Here is an 18,773-nt window from a genome sequence, read left to right as displayed (position 1 = left end):
AAAAGTGTGTACACAGAGTGTAGTGCAGTAATTTCCCCATTGGGGACTAATAAACAAATTATCTTTTAAATTATCTTTATTATCTTTTATATGGTGGTGTCAGGAGATACAGGCTGCACAGCATTCATGGCACAATAGTGAGCAACTGGACCATGGCAACAAAAAAGGAGGGAGGCAAAAAGGGGGGGAGCAAGACAGGGAGGGAGAAGGGGGAAGACAGCATAGAAATGTTAATCTGCTTTGAATGAATCTGCTGTCAAATATCAATGAAGTTTTTGGAATACTTGACATGTCTCAGCATCAGTACAGCTTTTTAAAAATTCCTTTTACTTTTATTTTTGCAAAACATTTTACGTAGGTGCCATTTGAAACGTGTCTTTCAGGCTGGCCTCCATTTTTGACGGAACATTGTGAAAATGAACTTATGTGCTTGAGTAGAGGAATCTGTCACTGTGCATCACATCCGATACGGGTACAGTTTCAGCTGTGTAGTGATTGACCTGTGAATACACCCTGCATGCATTTGATAGGACTGAAATCCATGTGATCCATGTCCAAATAATCACAAATGGCCACTGAGATCAAAGAATAATATAGATCACAGACTGTTGGACACATACTTTACATTGCTGCCTAAAACTGCTACCTCAGGTATATGGACATGCCTGACAGTTTTTGTACTTTTGAACAATAAACAGAAGGACAGTTGAGCTGGCACTGCCTATCCCACTAAACATTAGACGTCTGAGCGACGTGCAGATCATGTCTATATTGCATCTATCGGTCCAAGACCAATTCTGGACATCTACAAGACGTGCAAACTAGGTCTGCTATTTGAACGTCTAACAATGACCCAACTTGAACCCAATATGCAGTTCAACATTTGAATGTCAGGATAGGTAACCTTTGTGGAGGACTTTTGTGTGGACATCTTAAACAGGTTAGTGAAATTGACATTATTAATGAATGTAATTTTTTATCTATGACAAAAATCCACAGTGATCAGTGATTAATGAATATGATTATTTGTTCTTAAAAATTATTTGTTACACATTTACCTCATACCATACACCCAATTACCTCTTTACACAATGCTCTGTCAGGTTGTCACCTCTATAACAGAGCTGAGACTGTTCTGAAAAATTTGATATACATGGAAACATGCCATGTGCAAGAACCTTTTTAAAGGCAAATGTAAAAAATGTGCAAAAATCTAGGAAAAACCTTTTAACCCTGAGGGGGTTAAAGGGTTTATGACTTTTGTAACGTTGTTCCTACAAATCATTCCCATTGATTTATGTATGTAATTTATTTTTCTTTAGGCTCTTCAGTAATGCCAAATGTGGCAAAGTTCAACATGAAGGGGAGGGGGAGAAAGGGCAAGAAAGCTTTGGAAAAGATCAAAGTTTATAGAGCAAAACAAGGTAAGCCAATATGTTGAGCAAGGGAAGACAATTAGCTCTTGCCAATTTTAAAATAATGACTTGATTGAACAAAATATTTCCTTCCCTGTTGACATTAAAAATATTATGCCACGGCTATCTCAACATTTGACTTTTTTATTCATCCAGTATTGGTAGTGGATGCACAGGCTACATTGCTTACAAATGCGGGGGCTTGGTGTATAACTGTAGATTACCTTTGCATATTTCTTATAATTTGTATTTCTACTTGTGCAGATGGAGTCAGGAAAAGTGAAGACACAGCCACAGAGGGCTTCATAAAGATGTATTCTTCAGAGCATCTGAAGCATGCACCACAAAGAAGTAGAGGTGGAGGACACACAACTGTCACTCAGGACTGAGCATCCATTGTGCAGAATCTTTTCAATCCTTTGTGTTCAACGGTTCTGGTTGGGTTTTTACCTCAAAGCACATTGAGTTTAGCACTTTATTTTTTATTATACATTTTTATAGTTGTATGTGTTGTACATACAAGCAAGGTGGCCTGTGTAGTTGTATTTTTCATTTTAAGTCATCAGTTTGGCAGATAAAAGGTAAAGCATATGTGCCAGTGATTAACAAAAATAAAGAAATAAATGAGTGGGGATTGAATTGTGACTTATTTTGAAGAATCTGTGTATAAATGTAGTTCCATTTACATTGTGTTGAGTTTTAACTCCCACAGACATGGTTTGTTCAAAGAGAAATAGGAATGCATTGAGCAGATGCTTCAGGGCCCATGTTGGAGTCTCTCGCCATATTGTTTGTTGTTGTCGTCTCATCTCAGCTGAAAGCTTGATCCCCCACTTTGATGGAACTTGCATGATGGAAAATGGGCTGGTGCGTGAAATCAGCAGAAGTAAGGTTGCCAAGTTTGTTTACCCTAGACAGCCAGCAAGAAAGGGAGCAATTATTACCAACAACAGTGGTGACTGTGCTATCTCGCTCTTACTGTTTCTTATTTTATGTTCACATGCAACTTCCTTGCAATAGACAGGTTTGCATACACCCCATTGCTTTATGGATATAATGATACTGAAAATAAAAAAACTGCCTTTTTTCTGATCTTATTAAAACGCTGTACGTAGAAAATGTTGAACGGGCAACCCTTTTCCACAAACAGGCATGCATATTTGATGAAGGTGACAAATTATGGAAGTGCACATAAAGCGTTGGTTTTTCAAATAAGGACATATTTCTTGTTTCACATTCATAAACAAATAGATATTGTTTTATGCCAAAGTTAATCATTGTCAAAGACATCTTCAGTTTGTTATCCTACAAACTTTTGTCTAAGGTCAATACAATCCTAGAGATATTTGTCCTGTTATGAACAAACTTTTAAAAATCCAATAAAAAAAAACACATTTATTTTGTTTTTTTGGAGTATAGTGCTGCATAAAACTGTCAATACCAATCAGAGATACAGAGCATATGAACATGTCTTGTCTTTAACCATGTCTTACAGATGTGGTCTCTAAGACCCCAAACAGGAGTAATGCATAATTTTCTGATGCAAAAATCTAAAACATTTTATAATTGCAAAAGGAGTAATTCTCATAAAGGTTAGGTCTATATCAAGGTGATTAAACAATGCCAATGCAATTTGGGTTGGTCTAAGTTTTGTCTGTAAAGAAATACCCCAAAACAAAACTATTATGCACCATGGTTGGGAAGAAAATCTATGTGGAGTCAATGATAATGTTCATCTGCCATGCTTCCCTACACTACGTGCTCCTCTGTAGCATTAAATCACTGTTTGTCTGTTTGTCATCATCTCTCTAGCATGCATATATATAATCTCATGAGCAAATACGTGTCTCTCATATCATATCATATCATATCATATCATATCATATCATATCATCCGTGAAATTCTGTTCATAATTGTATTCATCTCTATATTTATTCAGTACATATCCATGTCCTGCACTTATGGAATCATTGTATATCCAGCACTTGCACTTCTGCTTGACCTAAATCTGGTTAGACGTAAACTGCATTTTGTTTGCTTGTACCTGTACCTGTGTAATGACAATAAAGTTGAATCTAATCTAATCTAATCTAAGTCTAATCTAATCTAATCTAATCATATCAACCAGATAACAGGATCCTTCATGGTATGATGGATACCACATACATTTAAAAAAAAAAAAAAAACATTTTATTTTTGGGGGTATTTTCTTTACAAACATATTTGTTTGATATTCATATCAATCTAACAGAGTGTGCAGGCGTAGACAGTTCCTCTGAAGCTTTATTACAGACAGTACTCCCGGACATAGTGTGATGGCCAATGTCAGAGTGACAACAGCATTGATGAAAGTCTGTCTTTCACTGCAACAGATGAAAACAGCTGTCTTTCTGAGTAAGGCTTTGATCTTCAGAGCCCAGCCAGGTTCACTCCCTTTCCTTGAGTTAATTTGGACCAGATAAGAAACACCACTATCATAGAGGTTTTGTTGGATGAATGCACAGGAATGACCAGTTCATTTAAATATGGTTTGATCTCAACAGCAGCTAATACAAATAAAACTGATGAGATGCTGCCTGAAGAATATATTCTCAAAGTTTATATTATTTTTCTTAACACTTGTGCAGTAGAATCATAAAGTTCAATCTGGGTCCAAAATAGTTGTGGGAACTCTATCTTTATATTATAACACTGTCCACCAAAAGTTTGCTCTAACCAAAATTTGAATATGAGATCACACTTTGCTCATGCACTTTTTAAATGCAGAATCCACATGATTTGAACTGCAGAACTTATTTTGAAGTGATTCCTTCCATTATAATTCATTATTATTGTTGTTGTTATTGTTATTCATTGGATACTGATAACACTATCTGTATCCTTCCAACTGTATCTGTCTGCATGTGTAAGACGTGTGTGTCCTGCAAAAGAATGGATCACAGCTTGTTTCTAAAGCTCATTTGTTCATCTGCAGCTTGAGCCCAGACTCTCAAATGGAGCAATTATTCTCTCTCTGATACACTTCCAGTTTGATGGCAAAAGTCACTTCCATTTTTGTTATTATAATAAACTGTCGTCCGGGGAAATCATCTTTGGAAAAGATATTCTCACTCTATGCAATTTCCAATTCAGTGTTTCAATTAAATGTTGACTTTTCTCCTTTCATTGCTCGTTGCTGATTCTGCACCCCGTGGCTGCTTCTTTGAGCCCCTCAGAAAAACAGATTTGATACTTTTTAGTTTCACAGCCAGAGGCCACACTGCGAGATCCTTATAGAGAAACATTGTAAGCTTGTCAAGAAGGAAAGGTTTAGGGTGTTAAGATGCTTCCTTTATCATTGTTTTCTGTGTAATGCCTTGTTAGACGCCATTGTATGCATGTCTCCCTCATTACTGCTGCTATGACGAACAGCACATGTACATACTGTAACACCAAAAGCAGAACTACCCTAGCTTAGAATAAAGTGAGGTTAAATGTTTTGTGTTCATTCCACAACAGGACGTAAGCTGCACTTGCTTGGATTCAAACCCTCACACACTTATATTAAAGTAAGTCTTGATAAAAAGGATGCAAGAATTTATGAAGAGTCTAGTCGGTAGCAGTCCTATTGTGTGGTGTGAATGTGGGACAAAGAGCAAACAGGTGACATGTGCCAGCAGAAATGACTGATTTCCTTTAGCACTTAAAATTCATGAAGAGGGCAACGCAATTGTCTGAACAAGCTCTGGTGTCATGCCAGGCCACCACGACAAGATCGAGACAAAAAACACTGACCCTTTGGAGAAATCCGCCGGCATAATGTATGATGCACCTTAGGACATATCTGTCACAAACTGACTGAAGAATATTATTAAAGATCCATGACAAATCAGTTTAAACTAAAATGCAGACACAGTCACATTTTGGAATCGGAATGTGTTTTTGTCAAATTGCATTATTTGGTAAAAGCAAAGACCATTTTGTAGACAATCAGGTGAAAGTAAATGAAAAATTACTTGTCTTTATGTTTGTGACATCTACTGTAATATCTGAACAAAGTTGTGCCATCAAGTGAGACAATTACCGTGAAATGGTTTGGAAAATGTAATGTCATTTTTCAGAACTATTACCAACAACACAAATGTGACCTTTAAAAAAAGCAATAATAATGAGAAAAAAAACTAGGTTGAACAGGAGTCTAGAAAAAACTATAATGTAATCGTATTCTGCTGTAATGCTTCACTTGTCTTTCTGAGTGCTTTGCATGAACTGAAATAAATGTATCTCTTTAAATGTGCCGGTTTGTTAAAAAAGAAATGGTGGATGTAACCGGAGGGAAGCAGAATTGGAGCGGCATTGCTGACAGTGCAAAAATCATTTAAATGTAAGTATCTTAAGTGTTTGCTGTAGATTTCTTATCACTGTTAATGTGATACATTAATGCAAAGCTAAACACTAATGCTGGTACAAATTGCCATTAATAATAAGGTAGACACATCACAAGCTAACTGATCTTATCATTTAACATTAGGCTGTGTTGAGTTATAAAAAGTTAAAAACAATGTTTTGAAAACAATGTATTTCTGTTTTATGTATGATGCAGCCAGGTTCAGATAATGTGCATTTTCTCTGTGAAGAGGTCAAGACGGCCCTAGTGTCTCTCACCTTCACCCTCTCTTCCTCTGTCTCTAAAGAATATATTAGGTCACATCTATCATTTAGCAGAATAAGGTAACTCATTGTCCCCACTGGAAAGGTAACTGTTGTTCCTGCCTTTGAGAGCCGCCCTGCTGGGCCACACTTGACTATTCAAACATTCCTATATACTGTCCACTCAAGTATATTCAACATGAAGGGCGATCAGGCTCAGCTGCTACTGATGATGGTGTTGCTTCCAGACTGCAGACAGAAGGAGAAAGCTTAAGGTTAGTGCAGTAGTTATCCAACCTGTTCTATTACGATTAGGTTAGTCCAGTAGTTATCCAACCTGTCCTGGTAAGATTATAATTTTATCACAAGTATATTTAAGCATGTTGTAACATGAAGGAACTTTATGTAACTGTAGTGGTGTAGTTTCTTCATCATGGTCTTAACTGACAACTGTTGATCAAATGGTCAACAGTTGTCAGTTAAGACCTTGATGACTTTTACTCATGATGACTTTTACTGTGTAAGCAGGTGTTTATCAATGGTGTTGTTAATATGACTTTTCATATGTTGGTTGGAGCTTGTGTGTCTACAGTTGTATTTAACCTTTCTCACTTGCAATCTACTGCCTATCATGTGGTAGCTCATTAGCTGGTAGCAGTTACCTTGTTGTAGTTGCTGATCACATTTTGCACTGCATTTGTTTGAAAGCTAGAAGCTACTAAACAATGAGCTAATGTTACATGTATGCAGTAAATTACAAACTAATGTAAACTGCTACTGTGAATAATTAACGCAATTCTCCTTACCAGTAGGTGTTTTGACAACTACAAACATGAACTCTCCCAAGTTTTTAATTCAGGGACAAGGGATAAATAAGAGATGACAACTATTGCTTACATCATAGCCTGTTGGTGTCTGTAATGTAGGGTGACGGTTTTTGTAACCTGTCCCCGGCTGGATCTGTCCCCGGAAATGTCCCCGGTTTTCCCTGTGACTGACAGACCCAAAAGTGTGCAAAAGTGGCTCAAGACAAGCTCATAGACGTTTTAGAAAGCCGTATTTTACGATGCTAAAATTACTGATTATTTACATTATTTAGATTATTTACAGTCTGGTGGGTTCAGCCAACGCAAATTCATGGACTTTTATATTTAAAAAAAGGATCTTAATCTTTAACACAAAGGTCAACCTCCTTAGTAATCCTTTCCATAATGTCGTCTGCTGGGGGAAACAGCTCCAGGTCTAGTGTCCCCGTTTTAAGTTTTACAAAAATAAAAACACGACGTGTTTTGGAGGTAAATCCGCTTCTGAGCTGAAAATGTCCCCGGATTTTGCCTGAGAAATATGGTCACCTTACTGTAGTGTTACCTACTATTGCACGTTGCAGGCAAAGTTGCCAACACTAGAGCCTGGCCTAGCCTCTGAAGGACCTGACGTGGAAGGACCAGTCCTACCAAAGAAGGAACCTTGACTTTTGAGAAACGTTGTCTATCTATTGATCTGCGCTTGATTGCTCTTCTTTCATCCTTCAAGTACCTGGTTGTCTGTCACATTAACTTAAAATTGAATTTTGTGAACTGAATCTGAATTGTGAGAACAGAATGTTGAAGATATATAGAGAGTTGAATTTTCATTTATGGTCATATTTTATTGGATTTCAGTTCCAAATTAATAAATTTAACTTCAGGCTATACTATTCAGATTCCCTTTTTCAATTCAATGATTCAAAAGGAAACAATACAATTTCAATTTATGTGATTCAAAATCAGTTTTTCAATGCAATCATTGAAGTTTTAAAATATAAATGATATAGTATATAATAGATAGATAGATAGATAGATTAACATGTTGATGTATGTTTGTGTGTGTCTGCATTATATTTGGAGATTAACTGGTTCATCGACTTCTTTTTAAACCTACTTTATCAAATGAAACTGCCAACAGATGGTCCAAATATGATCAACTGCTCTAAATTTATTATCCTCGGATACAAAAGGAAGAGACAAGGCAGGACGATAACACGAAAAGGAGATAATAGCTTGCCAGTGTTCTGGAAAATGCAGGGACTAACACACAAAATGTTTCAAAGGTTGAATGCTTCCACCAAAGTAAAGACATTTTTAAAGATGTGAAACCTTTAAATGTAATGTCTCTAAATGTATATTTTAGAAAGTAATCTTTCAAATTCTTGAGGATCTGACCTTACCGAGCCATTTTAATGCTACAACTGATTTTATCATTTTCATTTATTTACTTTAACAGGCTATCTTCTCTGGCCCCATTATCTTACGTAGTGTAAGTAAATATCCGTTTAGCTCTGAGGGCAAATTCAAGCAAACCATTAATTAAGAGCCTGATGAGTCAATAAGATCGCTTAGAGGCCCTTTTGGAAGCAGCAATATGTATATGTTTGTCTACGTGGGTGTTTGCCTGTATGTGTCAGCGCACAGCATTTCCTTCAAGCTTGTGTCTAATGGTTAAAGGCCCCACAACAAGAGAGAGTTAACTGCACTGTGTATGAGTGTGTGTGTGTGTGTGTGTGTGTGTGTGTGTGTGTGTGTGTGTCTGTAACCTGTCAATAAAATGTTAGAAAAACGTAATTCAGTAAAGTCTGGCCGTTGTTTTTAATGCTATTTTCATTTGGTCATTTGACAGAGAATAATTTATTGCTGTTGACAGGCTTGAAAAACTGTGTTATCTGGCAGCCATCACCTTCTTAGACGTCTCATAAATTTCCACAGATTTTTATCATTGCTGTAAGAAATGCTGCTAGAAATGAGATTTAGATTTCTGGTGCTACACAAAAAAACAATGTTCCTTTTAAAATGAATCTGTCCTGACAGCAATCATTGAGTCTAAGAGGACGTGTTAACGTTGTTGATGAGTGTCTGCCAAAATACTTTTCAGTTTTTTTACTCTCTTGACTTTGGTTATAGACGTCAATTGGAGACTCCATTTTACCTTAAACATTTAAAACACTAAGAAGTTAAGATGGCGCCGTTGTGAGTGGTTTACCACTTACCTTGGCTGAGTTTGTTGTTGATTGTCTTGTTCTTGCTACATGAGATAACTTGGAATGTGTCACCGCTCTTGGTGACCCTTCTAATGCTGTGTCCATTCTCAGTGTCATTTCCACACTTCCCATTCATTCAAGAGCCTGCTTCTCATTTGCATAAAGTTGAATCCAGCCAACTTTATGCAAATAAGGAGTGGCACGCTCAGCTCAATGACTCTCAAAACCTGACACAAATCTTTCAAAGTGACCATTGTTGATCGGAAATTAAGACAGATTCAGAAATTGCAGGGCCTATTTCTTGCTTTAAATGTTTTCAGAAACATGTTTCAGTGAACTATTTTCGTAAAATAAAAGATAATATTCCTAACAAGCCGCCATTATGGACACATTTGTCCAATCAGCTGCAGTTCGTCAAAGCTACGTCGGCTACGATCTGCGGCATTCTTCATGTTCACAGTTACTGGTGGCGCCAGTCAGCTGTACTTACTCTGGGTGCCCACCTCCCCGCTGCCGGATTGTAAGTCTCTCCTGACGCAGCTGTGTGAATCTCTGCCCGCTCAAATGTGTTTCCCAACAGACTGAAAGATGTTCATTTTGCATGGTGCTGATCAACACCAGATCATTCATGAATAAGGCTTTTATCCTCAAGGACTTTTTTTCTTACAACCACTGCCCTGATCTTTCTCATGTTGGTGGAGACCTGGCTAAAACCAGGTGATAACTCGGAGATCCTCCCCCTCGGCTGTTCTTTCCTCGACTCCCAGCGAGCTTCAGGTCAAGGCGGTGGTCTGGCCACTATCTTCAAAGATTAGTACAGATGCAGATCATTACGTGAACCATATCATTGATAAAGCGGATTGTATATTTACATTGACTCTAAACGTTGACCGTGCCATTGCTGACACCATATTAAAATTGTACTTTGCATAAAAGATTAAATGGGTTTGAAGGAGGGCCACAGCCATTTCTCGCACTTTCTAAATAGATCTGTATCATGGGAAGCTAAGTATTCACTGTTTTTATAACCGCCCCACTTATCTCAGAAGAAAACAAATAGTCTCCAGCTAATGGGTATTGAAGGCTGCCTCTGGTAGATGTCATGAAAAAGCTATAATTTTAATTGCTTCCTACCATTAATAGCTTTAAATCTACAGCACCAGATTTGAATTTTAAATAAAGGCAGCCACTTAACATTTGGCAAAGATATTCAGGAACGTCCCTTAAAGGATAATTTCGTTCAATTTTATGTTAATCTTGATTGCTATAAATTTGCAAGTACTTTCGATTGAAAACTCCCCCACCTGAAACAGTGCAGGCAACACAGAGCAGCTGCAGCTACGTACGTGTACAAGCTTCCACTGAGCTAAAACGGCAGTTAAGAGGGCACGTTTTAGAGTTCCTTTGTGCCTCTTATCAGACGCACAATGCAATTATTATGCCCGTATAACATGAACAGGGCCCTTACATAACATCAAGGTGCGTTTTCAAGTCAGACACTGTTTAAATTCACCTACCCTGTCTTGTTCTTGCCGGTTGGTAGCTTGGTTAGCAGCTAGAGCTAGCTAGCTGTTAGCTGCTACCTGTTAGCTGCTATTGAGAAGTGTGTTCAGCCAGGCTTTTGTGAAAATCATAATACAGCATTTCTGTGTGCATTTGTAGCTCATCCATTTTGTGTGTGATGAATCTATTGCATTGTGTGTCTGTTAAGAGGCACAAAGGCTCTCTAAAACTTGCCGTTTAACTGCCGTTTTAGCTCAGTGGAAGCTTGAACGTAGCTGCAGCTGCTCTGTGTTGCCTGCACCAATTCAGTCGGTCCACAAACAGTTGTTTTTTTTTCAATCAAAAGACCTTACATATTTATAGCAATCAAGATTAACATAAACATTGGATGTAATTCTCCTTTAAATGTGTTGTTATACAAAATCACCTTTGTTTTAATTTGAGGAGCACACTTTGAAGCATCTGTGCGCCGCTGTAAGATGCATTTTGGCTCAAACACCCCCTCTGGCAGCAGTTATGCTTTATACCTTTAACATAACTGTATGTGTTTAGATCATTGCTGTCTAAACCTTGTTCCAAATTAATATGAAACTTATGGTGAGTGCCAAGAATTAATCTTTGAGCTGTCCCCTGCAGATTGTGGCCCCCACAAAAGCCTTACATCTTTGGCATTTCCATATCAGCTTGAATGGCTAAATAAATCTCTGCTTGTGGTAATATTTTAAAATTGGAGTGGGTTTAGGTTAAATCCTTGAAAATTAAACTATTCCCCCCACAGAGATCAGAGCGTACCATACAGACTTGGTAGGAAACCTTTCCGGAGAATTTTCATGTTATCTCTGATTCATTGCCTGTAGGATTTACTGAGGGTCAGCAGAATGGCAAATAGAGTCACTTGATTAACTTCCTGTCAGGAGGCAAACTGCCACACTCTCAGGGCGTCATAAAAAGTTACACAAGTTTTTTGACACCGGTTCGTTAGCAAACTTGCTGCATTCATTTGAATTGTCAGAAGACACTTTTTGGCTCATCTCAAATGCATCAAGGACATTTAATTATTATGCTGATTTGAATTTTGATTTACAAAGCCTAATGACTAAAGGCTACACTTTGTTTTTATTTTTTAGACTCTCGCATGGAAAAGCACAAAGTAATTAAGTGGAACAGTGACACAACTATAAAGTCATGTTTTGAAAGATTTATAGACAATTTAAACATCTGACCCATATGTGTATGTGGCAAAAAGTCATCCCAAAAACGCCATTCTGTTCTATTTTGTTTGCTTTTTGGAGCAGACATAAATTACCCTGCATGGCTTGTTGTGTGTTTGTGCGTGCGGGAGTGAGTGAGTGAGCAAGTCTGTATGTGTGTTCTTTTTTGTGTGACGTGGTCTTGGTTTGAACTTTGTTGGCTGCACGCACACCCCGGCTCTGTGCTACAGGGAAATGTGGGCGTTGTGTCTGCCAGGCCTCTTACACTTGGCTTGTCTACATGCATTACTCACACACACACACACACACACACACACACACATGCTCAGTACAAAGATGCACATACAAAGTCAGACACACATGCACAAGAAGAGATACACACACACACACACAGGGGACGAAGTCCATTGAGGATTTTATCTTGCTAAATAGTTAACATTCAAACTGGCCAGGCCTGCTAGGCAGCTCACAGCATAACATTACCCCTCCCCACCCCCCTCCCCAGCCTATGTCAACACTCACTCTCCCTATTACTTCATGGGCTTCCTGCTGCAGTGGCTCCTGGGACTTGAATCTAATTCAGAGTTGTTCAGTCATGTTTATTGAGGTGACGTTAATGCATCAGCGCTGCAGCTCACTCTCTCTGCTTCCACTCTCACATAATCTCCCACAATCTTGCATCCAGTAGATGGCCTCATTGTGCCTCTGTATGCATGCCTGCTGGCTACAAGTTCATCTCAGGACATCAAGGTACCTTAAATTTTAGCTCCTCTTTTCTTTTTGGGACTTTTTTTCGACATTCTTTGTCAGTGTGGGTCAAGTGCAACATAAAGTGCAAGCAGAAAAAGGGAACACCATCATTATTGTTATTGTAAAAAATGTAACAGTGAGTTTGTGATTTAGCCTATAGGTGGATAAGAAAGTCACCAACATCTGACACCAACTGGGTTTCAGACAGAAATTCATATCATTTGAAAAAAATATTTAAAATTCTGCATAAATCATCCCATAATTAGACGTATTTGTCATTAATGTAGGTTAAGGATTCTTTTTTTCTTCATCATACATATTTGGCTTAACTCTTTAGCAAACAATAATACTGCTGTGTGGTGTGAATGTGTGTAGCTTCACGCTTCACGTTGTCTGGATAGATCGAGCAGTTGTGGCAAGGATCGTAGCTCTCAGCAGGCTGCAGCTGAGCGGAGAGAGAGGAGCGCGCATGAACACGGGTCTTGGAGAGACCAGTCATTCCCATCACTCTCCGCCGGCCGGTCAGACCGTAGACACATCATAGTGTAACTGAATGTTGCACAATAGAAGATGGACCTAAAAAGAGAAATATAACGACTGATAAAAAAACACCTGAAGACGCAACAGGGGAGCGTGACTGACTTCCCATGGAGGAGTGCGCAGAGAGGGTGAGCTCCTTCTCTTTCACTTGGTACCAAGATACAAGTTGGATGTATTCCGAAGAGTTGATTTTGCGGGACTGAGTATTTTTTTTAAATATTCCGTTCAATTACTGGAGTTGATTTTGGAATTAAATTATTTTTAAGATGACCCAAGATGGTGCTGCGGGTCCTGCGCTGTCCACATCCACAGACCGGAGCGCACGCTGCTTTAAGATTTAGAAAATAAATAAATCAATTGCGCCTCTGTTTCAACGTCAACCCAGGGATTGAACTGCCAGAGATACTTTAGCTGGGTGGCCAAAATAACTATCGAATGTTTCTGAAAGCTGAGCAGTGGTTTTACTGTGTCCACACAAATGGACACGCGAACTAAACCAAATGGAAAAAAATACCTCGCATCTGGATTACAGCCCCATGTCAGCATAGGAAGAGCTGTGCTATTGATATGTGCTTTCCTACAAGTGATGATTTAGAGATTGAATAGCCTATGTATCTCCACGATATGAAAAGACCAGTCTAGACTTTTGAATGCTGTTGTCAGCCTAATTTGTGGCTCACCACTCTGGTGGAAATGTTGGCTGGAGACTGTGCCATATACTAACAGGAAGCTGCAATCAAAGAAATGAAAAAATAAAACACAACACTAAGTAGCCAGGGTGGATCATTGTCGATACATGCACCATTATAATCACACGGACATGCCTAGAGGATCATTAAACAAATCAGATAAACGCAGAGCGAAAACCATCAATAGAAGTTATTGATGAGGTGGTATATAAGGCTAATGATTGGCCAAGCCTGTGTTTACTCAACAGCTCGGCAACAATATGGTGTGAAACATTCGCTTGACAGCTGAGGCACCCAGAGAGAGGAGTAAAAGTGCTTTATGCTATTCCATGACTACAGTGCTGACTGGAAAGATTACTGCAATCAACAGCTGGAATATTCCTCCTCCTCTTAAAGGAGAATGTCTGTTGCCATTGTTGCTGCTACAGGAATTTTTGTGGCTCATGTTTCAGAAGAGATCTTTTTGAAATATTTCTAGCTGATCTTGTGCAAGGATGGTGGTTGTGACAAGAAGCCTATGGATGACCCAGTCTGTGGGAGAGCTGGTGCCGAGACAATTGACCTCCCCACCAGCTACGCCGTCCGTCTAAAACTCCTCCCCAGAGAGGCACAGCTGCTGCAGGCTGGGGATGTGATGGGGTGACTGTTGACACCCCCCTCACCCACCCCCTATCTCACTTTATTAGCAGTGTAATATAAACAATGGATCAGAATTTCTCAACGGTTCAAGATGGCAAGCAGCTGCTACCAGAGAGAGACTCGTCCAAACGTGTACTGACAGGATGTTTCCTCTTCCTCCTCATCTTCACCACGCTGCTAGGCAACACACTTGTGTGTGTTGCCGTCACCAAGTTCCGACACCTAAGGTCGAAGGTCACCAACTTTTTTGTCATCTCGCTGGCCATCTCCGACCTTCTGGTAGCTATTTTGGTAATGCCTTGGAAGGCGGCGACTGAGATCGTCGGGTTTTGGCCGTTTGGTGCATTCTGCAACGTGTGGGTGGCGTTCGACATCATGTGCTCCACTGCCTCCATCTTGAACCTGTGTGTAATTAGTGTAGACCGTTACTGGGCAATCTCAAGCCCATTCCGCTATGAACGCAAGATGACCCCGAAAGTGGCGTGTCTGATGATAAGTGTTGCATGGACCCTGTCTGTCCTTATCTCCTTCATTCCTGTACAGCTTAACTGGCACAAAGCTCAGACCACCAGCTATGCAGAGCTAAACGGAACATACATTGGTGATCTGCCCCCTGACAACTGCGACTCTAGCCTTAACAGGACCTATGCCATCTCCTCCTCTCTTATCAGCTTCTACATCCCTGTGGCTATTATGATCGTCACCTACACCAGGATCTACCGCATTGCCCAGAAACAGATACGGAGAATATCTGCCTTAGAGCGGGCAGCAGAGAGTGCCAAAAATCGTCACAGCAGCATGGGGAATAGTTCGAGCATAGAGAATGAGAGCTCATTCAAAATGTCGTTTAAACGAGAAACCAAAGTCTTAAAGACGCTCTCAGTCATCATGGGAGTGTTTGTTTGCTGCTGGTTGCCCTTCTTCATCCTTAACTGCATGGTTCCGTTCTGTGAGCCGGATGGTGCCACAGACTTGCCCTGCATAAGCTCCACCACCTTCGATGTGTTTGTGTGGTTCGGCTGGGCAAACTCCTCGCTTAACCCCATCATCTATGCCTTCAACGCCGACTTCCGCAAGGCCTTCTCCATCCTGCTGGGCTGCCACCGGCTCTGCCCGGGGAGCAACGCCATCGAGATCGTCAGTATTAACAACAACATGGGCGCCCCTACCTCGAACCCCAACAATCAGTATCAGCCCAAGGGTCACATTCCAAAGGAGGGCAACCATTCAGCTAGCTATGTGATCCCCCACAGCATCCTGTGTCAGGAGGACGAGTTACAGAAGAAGGATGGATGCGGAGGGGAGATTGAGGTGGGCATGGGAAACAACACCTTGGAGAAACTCTCCCCAGCTATCTCTGGGAATTTAGACAGCGATACTGAGGTCACACTGGAAAAGATCAATCCCATAACACAGAATGGACAGCATAAAACCGCGTCATGTTAAGAAAAGGCAAAGATGGATTGAAGTACACCGAGGCACGTATGTACGCACAAAGGGAAGAAATGCTTACACAGAAGGACAGAAAAAGTAAAAAAAAAAAAACAGACAGATAAGACTGTCAACAAGAATCCACATGGAAATACCTACAGAATGTTTTAAAGTAAAGGCACTTTATCCTGGATATAACTATCTGCAAAATACTCTCAGCATTTATTGATGAAATCGACACATTTGATGATACATGTTGATAATGTGAATATTAAAGCAGAACACTAGCTATGTGCACATGTATACATTTTTTTAAATATTTATAAAGATGTATTCATTTGCATGTGTATACTGTACAGTACTGACACAGTCCTGGAAGGACTTAAACACAGTATACAGTGGAGGAAGATGTAGTAACTATTAGCAAAATGTCTTGTAGGTAGGTGTTTTGTATGTGTTTCATGCAAGAGAGAGCAATGTGAGTAAATTGGTCTGGGTATCGTATAATTAGTTGTTTCTTGCAGTTAATTCTCTTCAGTAAGTTTTTCATCATTGTAATATTTTATTACAAAATCAAACCACTTGTAATGCAGTGGTAATTTATTTGAGTTAAAACTGCTTCAGAGAAGTAACAGTATTCTGATTTAAATTAAAACAGGCAGGGGGCAGAAAATGGAGTTCAATACCGTAAGCCAAGTTGTCATATAATTATAAATATTTTATTTTTACACCACCCTACCCACCCTCGTTATCTTGCAGTATCTCCAGGTTGGATAACGTCACTCCTATGGTCCACTTTCCTTCCCTTGTATCCTATTCTGATCCATCCTCAGTCATGCCCACCAAGGACCGATCAGACAGGCTCGGCCAAAGTTTTCTCCATTGCTTCCCCTCACTGCCTGTTTTCATTGGTCTCCCTACTCTGCTGCTCTTCAGCAAACCCTCTCTAGGGTCCTACAGTCTTCTCTCCTTTCCATTTTCCTGCTCCCCTTTCCTCAGTCAGCAAAATCCCTTCCTCTCTCCCGTTGACATTGTTTCTTCGGCGTTGTCAACCTTTTCCCTCCTCCCCACCATTCCCTCAGTCAGCATGGTCATTTACACCTGCACCATACCTTCTTTTTGTGTTTGTGTTTGTCTGTCTGACTCTTCCTCACCGTCTCCTCTGGCAGCCCTTCATTTTAAGTCTTAACTCTGCCCAATTAAAGTGGTACTCTAGCCTAACTTATGATTCTATTTTTGGCCAATGTCAGTCCAGAATTAAAGAAGAATGTAAATCTGTATACTAAAACTCCCGCGGTTGGACAGAGGAGGCAGCAGCGTTCATTCAGCTGTAATGCAAGTGACACTTAGTGACCTTTTGCAAACTTGAAGATATCTGATTTTGTAAATTGCTCATGCTGCGAGCCCTGCTGTGCTGTAGTGGGGATGTGGAGCATGCAGTGTGACAGTCGCACTGTTTGCAGGGGTGGAATCCAAAACCACCACGATGAGGATTACCTTCGAGATATCAAACATATTTGTATAACCACTCTTTTTCCAGGCATCTGCTTTTGCACTCTACAAAGAAAAAAAAATACAATCAGAAATGAACTTTTGAACTGTTAGTCAGAATAAAGTTTTTAAGTTAGTACCTATGATGAAATTATTTTATATAACATTAGTTCTGGAACTAAATTGAATTTATTTATTTTTTTTACAAAAGATAGTCATTTATAATAGGCAGTTTGACATTTCAGGTTAAGTTTGAGTTTTAAGTCAGACTAGGTAACATTTGTCAGCATTTTATGTGATCATGGAAAATGCTAAAACATAGTGTCACAGTAGTGGAGTAGTGTCCTCTGGGACTCTTTTATGTCCATAATACAGCTACATCAATCTAACATTAGTTAACATTATCCACAATAAGCTACTGGTAATACCAGACCAAGTAAGGCATTCCTTTGTAAGAGCAAAAGTAACATAGTGTTGCTTTAAGTTTCCGTTTTATGCATTGTATTTGAAGCCATTAAAAACAAACATAAGGTCAAAAAACATAAGAATATGGTATGCAAAGTTTATGCGTTGCACCCAATTATCTAACATGATAAGCTTTCTAGTCAACGGCTGTAAAGCTTCTTTTTCGTTGTGTTTAGTGTTGCCGGTGAAAGAATGCTCAGCAGCATGCTTTCGGACATTGTATGCTGAGCGTCCACCATGTGCTGTGTGTGTCCATGAAGGCGTGAAACTGTTGCACATCAGAGAAAGGAAGAGCTAATCCAATAGAAAGCAATTGGTCTTGAACGAAGCATTTGATTTTCCTGCTCTGGAAAATCCAATGCTATCTAGATGGCAACAAAGGTGTGTGTGTGTGTGTGTGTGTGTGTGTGTGTGTGTGTGTGTGTGTGTGTTTGTGTGTGTGTGTGTGTGGAGGGGGGGGGGGGGGGGGGTGTTTAGCTCAATATGGGGCTTGGCTTGTGATTCAAAAGCAACTGACTGTCCTATCTGCCTCCCTGTCCTCGGCTACTGTTAGCTGCTGCTCCATTACTTTAAAACTGTATAAAATGTGTAAAACATTCACTAAGTGAATTTGGATTAACCATTTTTTATATTGAAGTTTAAATTAAATTTAAATTAAATTAAGAGCCACAAAATACTATAATGTCCCTCTTTACTCCTTTGCCTTTTAGATATTTTCAACCATATCAGCTCAGTAACCCTCCCCTTTCTCCCTTCATCAGTAATTTACTCCCTAAATTTTTCCATACACAAGCCCCCTTAAACATGCGATAAAACATGAACTGCACATAATCTGTCAGGATTGGACATGGAGGGTAACTGCCTTAGGGAAGATTTGGTTCCCCCCTCCACCCCCACCCCTTCCCCCACCTCTACCCTTCTTTTTCTCCATCTCTTTTTATTTTCTCTTGACTGCCTCTGTCGACTTGATGAGTGTTCCCGATGTTAACAAAGATT

General features: G+C 39.7%; 1 protein-coding gene and 1 long non-coding RNA gene across 2 annotated transcripts; both read left to right on the top strand.

The window, feature by feature from the left end:
- Positions 1 to 6,215: 6,215 nt before the first annotated feature.
- Positions 6,216 to 6,450, top strand: LOC117955683. The gene is made up of 2 exons (XR_004659112.1): positions 6,216 to 6,320; positions 6,361 to 6,450. It is a non-coding gene; the product is annotated as an uncharacterized LOC117955683 (long non-coding RNA).
- A 6,447-nt stretch (positions 6,451 to 12,897) lies between these two features.
- Positions 12,898 to 18,157, top strand: drd1b (dopamine receptor D1b). The gene has a single exon (XM_034890303.1). It carries the CDS (start codon positions 14,454 to 14,456, stop codon positions 15,834 to 15,836), a length of 1,383 nt encoding a protein of 460 aa, XP_034746194.1. The 5' UTR covers positions 12,898 to 14,453; the 3' UTR covers positions 15,837 to 18,157.
- Positions 18,158 to 18,773: the final 616 nt, after the last annotated feature.

The sequence above is a fragment of the Etheostoma cragini genome, chromosome 13 (genome assembly GCF_013103735.1).
Source record: "Etheostoma cragini isolate CJK2018 chromosome 13, CSU_Ecrag_1.0, whole genome shotgun sequence".
Taxonomy (NCBI): Eukaryota; Metazoa; Chordata; class Actinopteri; order Perciformes; family Percidae; genus Etheostoma; species Etheostoma cragini.
This window is presented reverse-complemented; position numbering and strand designations above follow the sequence as displayed.

What these genes read in the sequence shown, in the direction of transcription:
- drd1b (XM_034890303.1), top strand. Translation starts at nt 14,454, where the DNA reads ATGGATCAGAATTTCTCAACGGTTCAAGATGGCAAGCAGCTGCTACCA.